Raw genomic sequence first — 17870 nt, forward strand, 5'->3', positions numbered from 1 at the left:
TATTTTTAAAGGATTGAGATAATTCTTATATTTAACTTTCCTTTACTTTATCTTTTTGATATGTATGAGGAGTTCATGCTTGAGATTGATTGAATGAATTTTTTATTTATTCTATAAATCACTTTCAAAATTTAAATGAGACTTGTATTTTTCAGTGTTGGGTTACTGCCACATATGGATCTGAGCCCTCAACTACAAACACAACCATTGTAGTGCCAGACTCACCCTTCCAACAGATTCATGACCCAACCATCTTAGTTTACACCAATGCCAGTGTTGGAGAGATGTTGTGGAACATCAGCAAGGAGTTGAACTTTTCACTGTCGCTTTATTTAATTGAAGTTGAAGGTGAATGATCAGCTGCATGCCCACAAACTTCTTATAAGTGATAAATGTTTTTGATGACATGAAATTTATGACAAACAAAACAATACAAACAAAACACGACATGACATAATTTTACCTTATGACTTTACAAGACACTACATAAGACTTCACACATTACTAGCAGTTTTTACAAAACTAGGATGCCAACTAGCCCTTAGAAGTTATCATGGCATTTAACTGGCCTCTCTGTCTAAAGATTGTTATGTGTGCTGTTACTTTGTAGTTATCGTGGCATTTAACTAGCCTCTCTGTCTAAAGATTGTTATGTGTGCTGTTACTTTGTAGTTATCATGGCATTTAACTAGCCTCTCTGTCTAAAGATTGTTATGTGTGCTGTTACTTTGTAGTTATCATGGCATTTAACTAGCCTCTCTGTCTAAAGATTGTTATGTGTGCTGTTACTTTGTAGTTATCGTGGCATTTAACTAGCCTCTCTGTCTAAAGTTTGTTAGGTGCGCAGTTACTTTGTAGTTATCATGGCATTTAACTAGACTCTCTGTCTAAAGATTGTTATGTGTGCTGTTACTTTGTAGTTATCGTGGCATTTAACTAGCCTCTCTGTCTAAAGATTGTTATGTGTGCTGTTACTTTGTAGTTATCATGGCATTTAACTAGACTCTCTGTCTAAAGATTGTTATGTGTGCTGTTACTTTGTAGTTATCATGGCATTTAACTGGCCTCTCTGTCTAAAGATTGTTATGTGTGCTGTTACTTTGTAGTTATTGTGGCATTTAACTAGCCTCTCTGTCTAAAGATTGTTATGTGTGCTGTTACTTTGTAGTTATCATGGCATTTAACTAGACTCTCTGTCTAAAGATTGTTATGTGTGCTGTTACTTTGTAGTTATCGTGGCATTTAACTAGCCTCTCTGTCTAAAGATTGTTATGTGTGCTGTTACTTTGTAGTTATCATGGCATTTAACTAGACTCTCTGTCTAAAGATTGTTATGTGTGCTGTTACTTTGTAGTTATCATGGCATTTAACTGGCCTCTCTGTCTAAAGATTGTTATGTGTGCTGTTACTTTGTAGTTATCGTGACATTTAACTAGCCTATCTGTCTAAAGATTGTTATGTGTGCTGTTACTTTGTAGTTATCATGGCATTTAACTAGCCTCTCTGTCTAAAGATTGTTATGTGTGCTGTTACTTTGTAGTTATCATGGCATTTAACTAGCCTCTCTGTCTAAAGATTGTTATGTGTGCTGTTACTTTGTAGTTATCATGGCATTTAACTAGCCTCTCTGTCTAAAGATTGTTATGTGTGCTGTTACTTTATATTTATCCCAGCATTGTCCACTACCAGGATATTGAGCAGGGGAAGCAACTCTCTGATTTATGACTCAGATTCTTTTTTGGATATTTATCTATGCTATAAAAAAATTATTGTCACTTAAATGCTCATTTTTATTTCATAATAATCAACTTCAAGAATATCTCATCTTTACCTATTGTTAGCTAACTTAACTCTTTTGTTCACTAAATAAACCCTATTGCATGCAGGCCTACAGTTTTTAAATAGTTTTTTTCTGTGTTTTTAAGAAGTGAATTTTTTTTTTAGCGCAATTTCCCTTGATTTATTTGCTGGATGTGAATGCCACCACTGGAATTTTCACATTGGCCGTTGATCCTAATTATTACAACATTGGAAATTATACAATGGTCTTACGTGTATGTAAATATTTGACACACAAAGTTGATTCTATACACTATTTTTTCTTGTTTAGTTAGTTCACAGATGATATTAATTTATAAAAGATGGTTATTTTAAATACATGTTTTTAAAATATTCATTTATATAATTTTTATAGCATGGCTTTTTCAAAACATGTTTTAAAGAATATTAAGTGATATAATTTATAAAGAACGAATTTTTTTAAAGATGTTTTGAAGAAAACTATTTTTGTGTGTGAAACCATGAATGCATTAATTTGAAACATGTCCACTAATTGCAAACAAACTGAACAGCATACAGCTTAGGGTTTAGAGATCTAGTTATAGTGTTTTACCTGTAGGCCTACTTATTAATTCCACTGTCAATGAAAATCTATATGTAGCACTATTTCTATCTGCAGATTATTGAGATAAACACCAGCTTATATATTGACGTTAATGTGACAGTAAGAATTGTAGATGTCAATGAGCCTCCATCTTGTATCCTGACCCACACCAACATCAGTGTCAATGATGTCAATACAGAGATAGGATACTTGAACTGCACTGATCCAGATACAACAGATGAATACAGAAATTTAGATTACTCTATTGAAGGTAATGTTGCTGTGGTCCCGTCCCAACTAATTAACTTTTTGTAATTATGTTTTTGTTTAGTCCTGGGCACATTGTACCTCATAAAACTATAGAGACATTAATTATCATAAACATTGGCTAATTTAAGTATTCAAAATTTAACAATTGTTAAACACAACTTCTATTTGTTTATTTATTTAGATTTATAATATCCCATTTGTAAACTTAGCGCTAAATTCAGTTGGTAAAAACTTATACAATGAATAAATTGTCTAACAACAGTTTATACCGTAAAACATTATCAAAATCTTTTTTTTAGTTGCTCCCTCACTACCAGTGAATATTTCAAGCACTGGGCAGATTCGTCTAGTGGGCCCTGTACCATCAGGCATCTCTACTGCATTAGTCACTGCTACAGTCACAGATGGTACATTCAGCCTTAATTTCCCCTTCCAACTGTATATTTTTGGTAAGTACAATTTCATCTTTTGGGTTTTGTTAAGCAAAATTTATTACAATTTTGAAAAAACTGTTTCTCTACTGCTTACTATAGTAAGATTGTTGGTTAAGTTTGCTAAATGAAAGAATCGATAGTTTTTTAAATTCCTGTCTTAGCTGTAGAGCGCTAAACTGTTAACCCACAAGTCTCATGCTCATATCCCGGGCTCGAGTCTGTAGGAAATCCTTGAGTCCACATCTGTGATGGACACCTGACTGACATTAGGGGAAACAAAGGCAGCTGGGCATAGTGCTCACCACACTATCTCCCTGTATACAATAGATGAACTCTTCTTCATGTTCCCCCATGTGTTTTGGGCATGAACTGGATAAGACGATGATGATGTGTACTTAATTTACTAATTTGACCTTAGCTGTTGAGTGCTACATTTTGCTAGCCAATATAGTATCTTAATGCCTATCTTGATGCCAAAGTTTCATTACTAGCCCTTACGTTATCAATTATGTGATTACGGCTTCAAAATCTCATTTTATAATAAATTCTTTTTCTACACCTACATGGTGGAAATTTTTATAATAAAACATCAAGAGTTTGAATAATGTTGGAAAGGGGCAGACACTGTTAAAAGTATATATTTTCTATATAAATTCCATTTCATTCTTGGGGGCGGTAGGAATGCCTGGTAGAAACACTGTGTTGTAGCTTTTGATTTTGAAGGCAAATATTTAAAAATTATACTTGGTTTTTTTAGGCTGTGAACTAACATACATCACACAAAGACCATTGTATTGGACAAGATCGACCAATGTTTTACTTAATCTTCACTGTGGAACATACAATAATGGCATTCTAAAGATATATTCTAACACAACATCACCCAAACAAGTGTTTAGAGTCTCTGAAGTCTACTCAAACAGCACAGATGTTCAGTTAAACCTTACACAGATGGAATATCGCCCTGACGATTACATGGTAAGTAATGATTCAATTCCTGATTAACAAGGATTGTATGGAAATTTATAAGTTGCTCTCTACCTGTCCATTCTTTTTTTTCTGTTTCTTAACTTGATTGGATGACAAAATTAACTTCTGTTATTTATTATTTTACTTTATTCATCAAATGCATTTACTAATTGCACTTTAAATTAGCGATTCATAAAAAGAAGCAAAAAAATTGCTCAACTTCAAAATGTTATTGTTTAAATGTACACTGAAATTTGTAAATATAGATCATTAATATAAATATTTACAAATATATCAATAAAGCTAAGATAAAAAAATCTGTTGTTTTCTGATACTTCCTTTTCCTATCATTAAACATTAGTTTTAAGTTACATTTTTGTTTTACCTACTGACTTTTTTCAAAATGAATATATTCTTATATACTCTTTCAATAACAATTGTTATTCTCTCATAAATAACTCATACAAATCCAAGTGTTTCATTTTTTTAAAAATAGTAATTTCATCAATTTAGACAAATCGTTTAGTTATTTTACCAATGTTTGAAAGCATAAGTTTCACAAGATAAATAAATAAACAGTTCTCCAACAGTTTTCAGTGTATGTCATCATCAATGGAGTGACAGTCAGCACCAGCTTGTTAATCCGTGTTTCTAATGAAACTACTATCATGGGTGGGAATAGAACTATCTTGCAAAATCATAATGTTACAACACCTGTATTCTATATCAGTGTGACAGTGGACAACAGTAATCCTGTGTTAATTTTTACAATTACGGGTAAGTTAATTAAAGGATACATTTTGTTTCATTGTTGCAATTATGTATCATGCTTACTTATCAAGCAAAGCTGAACTTCTGCACTGTTATTTTGGTAAAAAACTTTTAGATCTATTTTTTTAAATCATTTCACTTATGTTAAAAAACCTTTACAAGCCTTAAAACTTCTCTAATCTTCATCTAATTGTTAAGAAGGTAATGTAACAATTTAAACATGAATATAAGCCATGAATGTTGTGCAATTTAAAGGTCAGTAATTAATTTCAGGTGATCAGCATAATCTCTTCAAGATTAATCAAGATGAAAAGTCTGTGTATCTTAACAGAACATTATCAAATGATGATGTTGGAATACATGAGTTTAATATTTCGGTAAGTAGTTCCTCATCTTAAACTGAAAAATTCAGTTTTCATTTGAAGCCTTAAAGTTTAGAAAAGTATTTGAATATAAAATTTATATAGTGGTTGTGTAATTATATTTTTAAAATATATTCAGTATGGAAATTCATTAACATTGATTACACCATTTTTTAATTAATAGAATAAAAAATTATTTTCTTTTCACCAACTTATATGTTTTTAGGTGACAGACCACTCGACCAGTCTAACAGTTTGGGCAACATTTGTTGTGACTGTAGAGGATGTGAATGAGGCCCCAACTTGCACGCCTCCAAAAGTGCTGGTCCCATTATTGTCAGATGAAAACTTATTCACCCCAATAGTAGAAATCAACTGCACTGATCCTGACAGAACTGAACCCTTCAAATCTTTGAACTATATGATTTCAACAGGTCACTTTACATCTATTGGCCTTAACTGTCTTAAAAAAAGTTTCAGCGGCTCAAAGTCTTTGAATGATTGAAAATTTTAATGAAATAGGAATATATAATAATCTGAATTGTATTATTTACTATTTTATAATATAATGTTTAGAAGTTTAATATCATTGTAAAATATTGAAACTAAACCTATTGTTTTTTTTTTTTGTAAAATTCAACTTAAAATTATTTTTTTTACATCCCTCTCACAGTTCCAAGTTCCATCTTAAATATAACAGAGTACACTGGGATTGTTTTCTTGGCTGTAGAGTTGAAGTACACGAATCTATCTGACACAACCATCTATGCCACAGTTAATGTGATAAGCATCGACCTCAGTGTTTCACTCACATTCAGTCTTACCATTAGTGGTATTTATTTTATTAATCGGTTGTTTTAAATATCAAAGCTTTTATAGTTGCATAAAGATGACATTTTTATTTTTAAAATGTTGTCAATACCCTAATTAAGATATTTATTTTATTCCTTTCAGAATATTATAAAAATAACTGTTAATGCTATATATTTATTCTCTTGTAACACTTTACAAAGTGAATATACATTCTTAATCTGTAGACAAAAAACTAAATTGTTAAGTTACAAAAATACAATATGTGTATCTTTAACTCTTGTAGCTGCTTGTCAAGCTGAAAGCAGAGATGGTGTTCAATTCAATAAAACATTTGTTGGCAGGGATTTTGTTGCTAATTGTCCTGCTAATTACACTGGTGAGTAATGCATAAAAGTTCTAATCTGACTATGAAAACTCCTACAGATTATAAATATCTTCATATGATGAATGAGGTAACGGGAAAACAGTGCACAAAAAATTGCACAGGGGCATTTTTCTTTTCTTTAATCGAGCATTTATAGACCTTAACTAAGTGTGACTTCATGTACATTGTAGCATAATAAAACATATTTCCATGAAATGTGTATTAGAATCATTTGTGCATTTTTATGTTTGCCCAGTTTTCAGTTGAGCAGTTTTCCATCTGCGCATTTTAATGAATCAGACCTCAATTTTAAAAAGTTGTTAGATTTTGTAAAGAATGAAGTTTGTGTAAAAAAGTTAGAAACCCCATTTTATTAGGTGACAAAGCTTTAAATAACACTTGAACAACTATCCATGTTTAGGTTCTGTGAGGAGATATTGCAACCAGGGTGCAGTTTGGGGACAATTTGTTTTAAGCAACTGTACAAGGGCCAGTCTGTCTGAAACAATCACTGCGGTGAGCTTTCTAAATTTTAAAATCTGTTTTAATTTAAAGCTATTAATGGGTTTAAAATTTATTTAAATAATTTGATATTTATTTGAAGTTAAACAACATCTATAATGGTAAATCTGTAATATCCAATAAAAATTAGAGGAAACTTACTGTGATTAAATTTATTCAGATAAATTAATTATCTTTTAAGCTGGAGGTCAATTATAATACGCAAGAATATACAAATAGTTAAAATATATACCTCTATGAAATAAAATGTATACAATTAATTTAAAACATTTGTGAATATTTACACACTAATTTATAATAAACAGACTGTCACTTCATACAAAAAGTAATACTACAATATTTTTATCTATTGTAATGTCTTTAGGCAGGAGAATTAGCCAATGCAAGTCTAAGTGCAGAAGAAATAACACATAAAGTAGAATTAATTGTAGCTAATTTGAACACAAGTTTGGCAACTAACTCAACCCTCATATCTGGCGACATCAAAAATGTGCTTGGCATATTTAATACTATTGGAGGTGCACTCAATAAGCCAGGTGCTGTTGTTACAAAAGCTACTTTGGAGGTACTATAAACCTTTTGATAAACAATAAACATTTATTCTCTATAGGACTATTAACAGATTCTCAAAAAAAACAACAAAAAAATATTTTCTAGCTATATATCCGACATGCTTTTATTTAAATTTTAAAATAATATAATTGCCCTATTACACCTTTAGAATATTAAAATTATTCTCAGTTTTTTTATTTTAATATTTATTGTATTATTATTATTATTATTATTATTGAAATTTAATATACATGAAGTTATGGTAATTAAATTACTTGTCTGCTAATTTTTTGCTGATTTGAATATTTAGTACATCAAATACTGTATTTTTTGCAGATGTTTGTGGACATATCAAGCGCGATGGTGGAAACAAAGGGTCAGGTGTGGTCAGAGCTGCGTGATGATAATGTTGATCAAACAGCTGTCTTGCTCTACTCACTGGAAAGAATTACAGCAACAAGTCTGAGGACTTTAAGCAACATTTCGATTGTTAGAAGCTCTGTTGGTAAGATAGAAAATCAGATTCTGTAAGAAAAAGATATATATCTTAACAGAAGACTTTATGGATTTAAAATCTTTCATTGTATAATATATTTTTGTATTAGTATTATAAAATGCATTTTTATATTTTTTTTTATATTTTTATATATCTAAAATTTGTAATAGGAAAAATTAATTTAAAAGTTCTAAAATCATTTGAATGATTTCTTTGTACAACAGCCATTGCCCTCTATGCTGGAGCAGAGGAAATCAACTTTCCACAAACTTCTGACTTGTTAGAATGGAATAATCAGATATTTCTCCCTAAAGATGCTCTAAAAGGTAACAGGAGCTAGGTGTTAGTTTTTTTTTATATTTTGCTTTAAAGCTGGGAGTACTAAATGGTATCAATTAAATATTTATTTAAATTACATTGCATTTTAGGTTTGTGACTCTTATGGAAATTAAAAAAAAACAAATAATTTTTTTAGTGAGTGTCCATATTTCAAAAGAAAATGTGTTAATTCACTTTTAAAAAAATTATAATCTATACCACGTTTCTTATAAAATTATGGTGATAATTATATTGTTGTTTATGATCTGTATTTTCCACAGATAAAGTAAACTATTCTGTGATTGTGTACAAGCAACTTGCTGATAAAATTCAAATAAGTAGAGAAAACCAAAAAAAGTAAATTGAAAAACATAATTACATATGGAAACTTTTAAATCAGAATAAAACATTGTAGGTTTCTAGATTGTACTAAATGTTGCAGGGATGTAAATGAATTTCTGAATACTAATTTATTATACATATAATAATTGAAATTTCAGATTGTTCTATATTTATTATAATTATAAACTTGTGTCATTCATCTAACTACAATGTTATATTTTGTTACAGTTACAGTCAAGGACTTGAACTCTTGTCAAAGACAATGAACTCTGACATTATGTCCATCTCAATACCCAACACTAAAATAAGCAAGCCTGTTGAACTGACCTTGGCTCTCAATCAGGTAAGGCTGAAATTAATTATGTATTGCTAATGATGTACCTTTTTTCCAAAGTACATAATAGCTAAAACAAATATTAGATGCAAAATTCAAATAACTTTTTTATACTTTAGGATAATTTAACAAGCCCCTCATGTGCCTTCCTCAACACTACTATCAGGTATGTTTGTTTTATTTAATATATATGAATATATTTTTTTGTTATCTAATTCTATGAATTGTGTTAAGTGATAAAAATATGTTATTTAATTTCACACATTCAACAACCCAGAAATGATTAAACTTCTGACTTTATAGAAAATATAGCTAGTAAATTATGTGTCCTGACTTAAATTTTCAACAACACAGAAATTACTTAATCTGCTACCTAAAGTACGTAGAGCAAAGGGTTTTAAATTTATTTAGCTTCCAACTTAAACTATGAAGAAAATAGACTAACTAATAAATCATGTGATCATATTCTAATTTTAACAAAAGTGTGTAGAGTGTAGAGCATAGGGTAGTAAAGTTAATTAGCTTCCAACTTAAACCATGAAGAAAGTAGACTAATAATTAATATTTTAATTTTAACAAAAGTTTGTAGAGCATAGGGTTGTCAATTTATGTAGCTTCCAACTTAAACCAGGAAGAAAGTAGACTAATAATTAATGTGATCATATTTTAACTTTAACAAAAGTTTGTGTAGAGCATAAGGTAATAAAGTTAATTACCTTCCAACTTAAACCTTGAAGAAAGTAAACTAATAAGTCATGTGATCAAATTCTAATTTTAACCTCTAGCAACCCAGAGGTGGGGGTCTGGTCTACAGGGGGCTGCCAAGTGAAAAGTGTCACCTCTACTCATGTTGTGTGTAGCTGTGACCACCTCACAAACTTTGCTGTACTCATGAGCCCATATGCCTCTGTAAGATTCTAAATTGTATTCATTATTATTTTCTACACCATTCATTCCTTATGCTGCTGTATGATACTGTCTTCTTAGTTGTTTTTTCTCAACACTACTCTAGACAGTATATAGAAAACAAATGTGTAATAGATTGATTCTTTATTTTTAGTCTATATTATTATATTTCTGCCTGAAAACATTGTTTGACTTTTTTCATCAACTTGTTTTAGTGAAAGAAATGCTAATCTGGTAGTTCATTTTGTGATATTATTTTCCCAGCAGTTATACTCAATAAAAGTTGATAAAATAACTTTTCAGAGTGAAGACAGCCTTGCATTGAGCATCATATCAGCTATTGGGTGTGCCATTTCTTTATTTTGTCTTGTGATCACTATAATAGTCTACATTGTTGTTTGGAAGTAAGTCAAAGTTTGGTGTTTTTATATTGTTACAATTGTTAAGATTTCATAAATTGCCGCCCAGATAATTGCATGTTTTACAATTTTAATTTTAAAAATATTCTGACTATGTAGCTTTTAGACCATTTTAAGTTTTCTATTCATAAAATTAATTAACAAAAATAAATAAAAAGTTAATATTTCCCTCACATTTGCTGTCTGTCTGTAACTTTAGGTATGTGAAGAATGATAGGTCTGTACTCCATGTGAACCTTTGTGTGTGCCTTATTGCTGGATACATCATTTTCCTAGCCGGAGTAGACAGAACAGATGACCCGGTAAGTTCATTTTTCTTTCTGCTCTGTCAGTTCGCAAATTGCTTTTTTTATGTTTAGCATTCATAAACATAAATTTTGTCAAAAGAGTTATTAAATTTGATGAGTTAACAATATATATATATATATATATATATATATATATATATATATATATATATATATATATATATATATATATATATATATATATATATATATAAATATATATATATATAATTTTTTTTGACACAATATAATGTTGATATTGAAAAAAAAAATATTAAGTAGCTAGGCTTTCATTTAGTTACAATGGTGAATAAGTATCTGTAAAAAAATGCATCAAAATATAAAAGTTAACCATAAAAGATAACTAAAACTAAACCAATTCACCTCTGGTCATTATCATAATTTATTTCCATCTCTAAGGCTGGGTGCACAGTTGTGGCTGCCCTGCTCCATTTTTTCTTCTTGGCTGTGTTCTTCATCATGCTTGGGGAGGGCATTGAGATCATGAAATCTGTTATTGTGGTTTTCACATCAAGATCAATTTTGGTCTATTTGCTTGCTGTTGCTTATGGTGAGTTTTTTTTTTAAATAGACCTTGTTATAAGCCTTTCATTTAAAAACTATTCTTATGTATAGCATCACCATTCAATGATAGTTCATTTGTATTACTATCTCATCAGGGATGTGACAAAGATTAAAATGACTTACTTACTTATGGCTGCTGATTTTAAATGACTTACTGAAATGTTGATTGAAATCTTTTACAATTATTGATTGAACTTACTGCTGGTAGTTGATTAAAGTGACTTATGCCTGCTCATGTGTCTGTTTCAGGAGTTCCTGTGGTTATAGTTGCTATTTCTCTGGGAGTTACTAAAACTGAAGGATATGGAAATGAAATGAGGTATTTGAGGCTTTCAGTCTGGAAATGCTGTTATTCAAAAGGCTGTCTTAGTCTTAGTTTATAGTGTAACAGAATGTAGATAGAAGTTCACTATAAGAAAAAAACATTTTAATTTTTTTTAGTAAAGATTTAGGAAAGATAAACAATTGAAAGTTATAAACTACTTTTATCTGTCATTAGTTTGTTATCAATACTTTGTACGTCTAACAAATCTATTTCATTTGACAAGCTGTTGGTTATCTGTGGATAGTGGACTCATCTGGGCATTTATTGGACCTGTTCTTTTTGTTTTTGTTGTAAGTATCTGTTGAGCATTTACAATCTGTGTCTATTGAACCATTCTTAAAAAAAATAATACTCATAGTTTTTTTATTTTTTTTTATTTTTATTTAAATGAAATACTTTCATTTATGTTTAAACAGTAATTTTTGGATTGATTTATGAATTTTTTACAAAAGTAACTACACAAAACTTTATTAATAGAATATTTTTAAGTGATTTATGTTTCATTATTTCCACTTCCAGGCAAACCTGATAATTCTAATTGTAGTGATCCGAGCCATTCAGACATCTCAAATCATGAGAGATAAGTCAACAAAAGAGAAAGTCAAGTGAGTTTTTCTTTTCCTTACTAGTTTGTTTTTTAAATCAATAACTCCAAAGAATGTCCATTTGTAAACCTAGCATAATAAAACATCTTTCCACGAAATATGTACTAGATTTGAGTTTAAAATTTAGAAAAACTGTAGATTTATTTAGCGTTCATTTATTAGTCTTGATAACTATCTAATTTACACTCTAAAACTTGAAAAATCATAATTTTTTTGTCTAGGAATTTGATAGAATTAACTTATAAAGAAAAGCATATAAATGTTTTATATTGACATGTTGTTTCTATAGGTCTGTTGCCCGGTCCATATGTGTTCTCTCCCCTATACTGGGTATAACATGGATATTTGGGGTCCTGTCAGTTAGCAAGGAGACTGTTGTCTTCCAGTATCTGTTTGCTATTTTTAACTCTTTGCAGGTCTGATTTTATAAAACATCTGAGATTTATCTTTTTGTTATATTTAACTTTTTGCCAGTTTCAAATTCATTTCTTATTGTTAATTGACAATTTAGAAAATTTGTTTTAATTTTTGTTGCTTGCGAGTTATTTGTTTAAATTCTATAATTTACTTTTCATGTTTCAGGGTCTGTTTATCTTCATTTTCCAATGTTTTCTGCAACACCAGGTGCTTTATCTTTTTTTATTAGACAAAGATTATTAAATTTTTTTTTTATATAAGAAATGAAGGATATTGTAATTAATTAAATAGAAATTGTATTTATTTCATAAATGCCATTCTGTTTTTAAAACATTATTTTTTTCAAATGAACATGTGATAAGGTAGTTTGAAATATAAATAATATAAATCACTGTAAAGTTATAAATAATATAAATCCCTATAAAGTTATAGTGTAACAATTTAACAATGCTATTATTGTATTGTTGAATTGTATAGTCTATTTAATAAAGTGCTTTTTCTGATTCTATTTTTTATTACGTTTTTCTTCTCTTTTGTAAACAGGTAAGAGATGGAGTTAAAGCATTAAGGCGGAAATATTATGCTGTTAGCTTGGACTCAAGTCACAAGAAAAGTTCAAGCAATGTAAGAGTTTGCAATAACTTAACTTTGAAAATATTTATCCATCTGTTGTATTTGTCTTTTTCTCTATTTGCATTTGTTTAAATATACATAATAGAAAATAGTAAATTGTTATTAATTAAAACAGACAAACACATAATTGATCTATACATTCATTTAGCATAGGCGAGAATTTCTATGACTTGTGTTGTTTATTTCTCAAATATATACTGTTTAGCCAATGTTTTTGTAATAATTTATTTTAAATACAAGTTTTCTATTTCCTCAACACTGAATTATAAAAATATAGTCAATGATATAGAAATAAGCAACAAAACTTAAAGTTTAACTTTACAAAATATTTTATTTTCAGACTAACAGATATTCTGAATCAAATTCTAATACTGCTTCACAAAGCAAAAATGGTAAGTATTAAACTTAACTTACTTTGGTATTTTATCTAACTAAAATGAATTAGATATAAAAATATATTGTATTAGGTATGAATATATTATAGATTCTAAACATGTAAACAATCTATGCAGGCCTACATTGATTTTTAACAAAGATATTTCATGTATTAAAAAAAAATTAAATTGGATCACTGTTGATATTTAAAATTACATACATTTTAAGAGGTATTCAGTTATTATAAGACTTACAGTAAATTAGTACAGAGCATTGAAAAAAATGATTCTCAGTTTAAAAATTGTTTGTGCTGTAAATTAAAAAAAGAAACCATTTCTCTAGTCTCATCAGGCTCAACACAAAGTACCTACGAAGTCGGCTCTCCTGTCACTGACCATAAGCCCAACTTTAATCAGATAAAAAACCCAGCGTTTCATGAAACACTTGAAACCAAACGATCCAACAAAAGTGCCAGGAGCAGCTCAGAGAAGAGCGAGAGAAGTGCAAGCAGCAATGACAGTCGCAGACCTTTTGACAAGTTTGATGAAAGTCATGAGGATCATTTTATTTATCTGAGAGGAGGGAGCTACTATGGCGACATAAATCCTAACTTTGTTCAGATTCCAGGTTATTCTATAGAGAACAATAAAGTGAATCATGATGTGAGTAGCATTAATTCTTTCCATGTTTCTTATAATCAGTCAGTAACAACTATTTTTTTTTAGTTAGTTAAAAATACAAAAGCAAAAAGTGTTCTGATTAACATTGGTATAATATATTGACTAAGTAAGAAAGTATCATGACCAATTCTGTTGCCATGGTTTTATTTTAGCAAATTGACGCGGACCAAAATCAAGACAAATTTGGATCTACAAAAAAAGAAGCATGGCACCTTGTCTCAAGAAAAAGAAAAAGTGGACAAGAAGAAAATCCTGAAGTAAATTTTGTCATTTTAGATATACTAGAACATACATAGATATTATTTTTACAAGCTAATTTTTTTTTAAAAACAAGACTATCACCTTTTTCCTCTAGATATATCAGAATTTAAAAAGTAGAATTTAAAAAGTATTTGAACTTATTAATGTTTTTTTGCTTTTTAGATTGAGAAAGAACGGCTAAAGCAAATCTATGGGAAAGTTAATGCCATCAATGGACTGCAAAATAATGAAGTAAGTAAACTAATATGGAATTTCTGAAAATTACCAACCTATTTGATTATTAGTTTTATGGAAAAAAAAACTCTGGGGTTGCACAGTCAAATGCTAGGGTCCAGAGTACTGACTTAGGACTGCAGAATGTCCTTAAGTCTAGGTCCTGACTGACGTTAGGGAAATAAAGAAAAAAAGGCACCTGGCCTAAATCTGACCATGCCATCTCTTCATATGCCGGGTCAAGAAACATGAAATCTACTTCATCTGCCCTATGGATAGGTAACTCTGAAAGGGGAGTTTAAGTTTTTGTTTATTAAAAAAAAAAACTAAATTATTGCTTATTATATTATTATTATAGGGGATAAAAACAAACCATAATTTAAACAAACTGTTAATACATTGACTGATTATATCTCCATTTATGGAGTAGGCCATCAGCTATTTCTAGAACACTAGAACACTAGGTCTACACTATTTGATCTGGGAAGCTATTTATAATTTCTAAATAAGACTTTACATAAATGTTCTCTTTTCCAAGTAAATAAGTTTTATTAAAGCTTCTGACCTAAAATCTGTTCTCAGAACCTAACAGCCAATCAGATAAAAGCGAGAGAACGCTGGAAAAAAGTTCAGAACTTCACCAAATCCCCTGAAAGGGCATTCACAAAAGCTGAGCTGTTTGGTGCCCGCATGGCAAACACTGAAGACTTTACACTCTCTCCAAACGGAAGCGTAAGCAGCAGCAGTAAAAAAAGTTCAAAAACAAGCAAACGGCCAAACCTCACTCCCCTGATTATTCCAAGGCCCATGACTTTTCCTCTGCCTGAGCCAGATTATCATTCCAGTATTTAATATTTACACTTGTCAGTTTTCTGACTGGGTTATTAATCAATGTAAATTTTAATTTTGTTTTTAATTATTTACCAAGAAATCTTAAAGAGCCATAGATCTATTCATTTTTAAAAATCACTGCCTGCCTATGAATTTCTTAAAATTTATAACTAATTATAAAAAAATGCAGTCATATTTATCATGTATTTTACTAGGGATTTTCAAAGTAAATTTAAGCTAATTTTTCTCTATTATTTCTGTCACTTATGACCTATTGTGATCTTAAAGAAATATTGAAAAAAATTTAAGTTGAAAATTTTTTTTTTAAGTTAAAATAGATTGATTTTAAAGGATTAATTTTTTTTTTAATTATTTAGGATGGTATTTTTTGTGTTCTTAACTTTTTGATAAAAGTGAAACAAGTTTTTGATTGAAATCGCAACCACTAGTAAAAATGACACATTGCTTTAAACAAAGTTTACTGTTGTCTTTCTGATGATAACAAAGTTGTTGAAAATATGCAATACTGTACAGTGATTTGGTCTTATCTCATGGTGTGCATTATTAGAACTGTTGTAGATCATCATCTATTTCTTGTTTATAGAAAGCCAATAGTCATCTGGCTGTAGTATACATTGGTAACTTAAGTGCATCTTTTTTGGACAGAATATATTTATAATAATATGTCCCATTGTTTATTATAGAACTGAAATATTGTTGGCACTACTTTATAAGAATTATCACATAGACTACGTTTTAGGCATTATGTCCTATTTTTAACTTTAATTACTTTAAACTTCATAACCTTAAAGAGACTACATAGACTAGTATTTTTAGTCATGATAAATAATGCACAATTTGTAACTATTAATGGTCATTAAGTGATGTTACTGTAAATTTGCTACTTAAATGTTTTTTTCTTCAGTATTGAATGTACTATAAAGTATTGATAGTGTTGCTGCTGTCTTTATTGTTGGATTTTGTAAGGAAGATATATTGACCAATTAAATGTTTTCTGTGATATGTTTTGTATCCTGCTGTGGACTTTATTTGCGATGGATGTTTAATTCATGTCTAAAGGGACACAACTAAAATAATCTTTACATTGATCAAATATATCAACTCAAGACACTTTTTTCTTGTAATGTTGTTCCCTTAAAAAAATTTTTTAAATTGAATTCAGGTAATGTTATGGAAACTTAAAATGAATTTATTGTTAAATAAGCATTTATTAAGCATATGCGATCAAATAATAATATATTTTTTTACGGTCACATTGATGAACTCTGTTTTTTTTTTTATAATAATAGCTTAATTTCTGTAAAATAAAACCCAAATTGTCAACAACTTTTAAATTTAAAATACATATCGAAATGTCTCTATATTTAATTCAGTATTGGTAATTTAATAAAGTTTTGTAATTTTGCTTTCATGTACAATGTGGGTTTTTAAGTTTTGTAAATACATATACTATTTTTACCAGTAATCAAAGTTAATTTTTTCTGCTTTTGTAAAAACAAAAAGATTTCCTTTTTCTTCATTTAAAAAATTCTTTGTACAGTTGTTGGCATTCATCAATCTAAATAAACATGAAAGTGGAAATAAATAAAGTATTGTTATGATGATAAATCCTTTAGTTGTTGTTAATTAAAACATTTTAAAATATATTAAAAGTTGTTTTTATTTACATTCTTCTAAATGGATTATATAGGGAATATTGTTATTGAGGAAAAAAATAGAAATGAGACATCGACAAAATTTGATGTTTTACACCTTCCTGAAAAGTAGCACGCTTTTGCAGTGTATTACGTATAACTGCCAGTATAAAAATAAAGGACTCATATAACATAAAATAATACGAGAAAATTTAGGTGAGTTCACTCCCGCTTTTAATTTTTTTCTTATATTTGAAATCTGGCTTTGAATTTACCCTACATAATGGTAACTTATCCATGAAACATGAGAATGGTGCTTTAGATGGAGAACAGTCCCAACATTGTCATATGCCCAGATGGGACCCAGGCAGGTTTTGAAGGGGAAGAAGTAATTAAGAAAAATAAAATACAACCAGTGAAGTACACCATACAGTTAAGTGGCTCTGTTTGGGGTACTATTAAAATAAAGTCCAACTCGGTACCTGTGGAGGCGGGATCTGGTCTTGCTAGTAAGGATTTGGGTCAAATAGTCACACTTTTATTTTTTTTTAAAATGTAGGCCTAATTTATTTAGCTGAATGTTAATGGGTTTGTTTTCCATGCGTATGGATGCAAGGGCGTCGCGGCACCTTATGGTGTCACCTCCGCCCCCCCCCCCTCCACTCCCCGCGAAAAAATCATACATATATATATAAGGTTTACAAAGGCATTTAAATATTTGCAATTGGTGTCACCCCCTCCCATTTTG

The 17870-nt window shown here is 29.6% G+C and overlaps 1 protein-coding gene across 2 annotated transcripts in view; it reads left to right on the plus strand.

Annotated features, from left to right (window-relative positions):
• The window catches only part of LOC131940023 (serine-rich adhesin for platelets), a 52366-nt gene extending 35065 nt beyond the window's left edge, over positions 1 to 17301 (plus strand). Inside the window, exons 15-46 of one of the 2 annotated variants that reach the window (XM_059298562.1) lie at positions 156 to 348; positions 1945 to 2054; positions 2459 to 2654; positions 2953 to 3102; positions 3845 to 4065; positions 4647 to 4833; positions 5101 to 5204; positions 5416 to 5623; positions 5863 to 6021; positions 6286 to 6378; positions 6788 to 6882; positions 7253 to 7453; positions 7777 to 7945; positions 8161 to 8262; positions 8536 to 8611; positions 8825 to 8939; positions 9050 to 9096; positions 9716 to 9839; positions 10140 to 10240; positions 10455 to 10557; positions 10963 to 11113; positions 11377 to 11446; positions 11676 to 11742; positions 11972 to 12057; positions 12347 to 12473; positions 12640 to 12681; positions 13018 to 13098; positions 13448 to 13499; positions 13825 to 14144; positions 14315 to 14419; positions 14586 to 14654; positions 15219 to 17301. In XM_059298562.1, the coding sequence (XP_059154545.1) occupies positions 156 to 348; positions 1945 to 2054; positions 2459 to 2654; positions 2953 to 3102; positions 3845 to 4065; positions 4647 to 4833; positions 5101 to 5204; positions 5416 to 5623; positions 5863 to 6021; positions 6286 to 6378; positions 6788 to 6882; positions 7253 to 7453; positions 7777 to 7945; positions 8161 to 8262; positions 8536 to 8611; positions 8825 to 8939; positions 9050 to 9096; positions 9716 to 9839; positions 10140 to 10240; positions 10455 to 10557; positions 10963 to 11113; positions 11377 to 11446; positions 11676 to 11742; positions 11972 to 12057; positions 12347 to 12473; positions 12640 to 12681; positions 13018 to 13098; positions 13448 to 13499; positions 13825 to 14144; positions 14315 to 14419; positions 14586 to 14654; positions 15219 to 15488 (4194 nt within the window). In that variant the 3' untranslated portion in view covers positions 15489 to 17301. The remainder of the gene's footprint in view (positions 1 to 155; positions 349 to 1944; positions 2055 to 2458; positions 2655 to 2952; positions 3103 to 3844; positions 4066 to 4646; positions 4834 to 5100; positions 5205 to 5415; positions 5624 to 5862; positions 6022 to 6285; positions 6379 to 6787; positions 6883 to 7252; positions 7454 to 7776; positions 7946 to 8160; positions 8263 to 8535; positions 8612 to 8824; positions 8940 to 9049; positions 9097 to 9715; positions 9840 to 10139; positions 10241 to 10454; positions 10558 to 10962; positions 11114 to 11376; positions 11447 to 11675; positions 11743 to 11971; positions 12058 to 12346; positions 12474 to 12639; positions 12682 to 13017; positions 13099 to 13447; positions 13500 to 13824; positions 14145 to 14314; positions 14420 to 14585; positions 14655 to 15218) is intronic. The other variant, XM_059298563.1, reaches the window with a different exon arrangement.
• The last annotated feature ends 569 nt before the right edge of the window (positions 17302 to 17870 follow it).

Source organism: Physella acuta, unplaced genomic scaffold (assembly GCF_028476545.2).
Source record: "Physella acuta isolate Inbredline_101_S28 unplaced genomic scaffold, ASM2847654v3 ptg000308l, whole genome shotgun sequence".
NCBI lineage: Eukaryota > Metazoa > Mollusca > Gastropoda > Physidae > Physella > Physella acuta.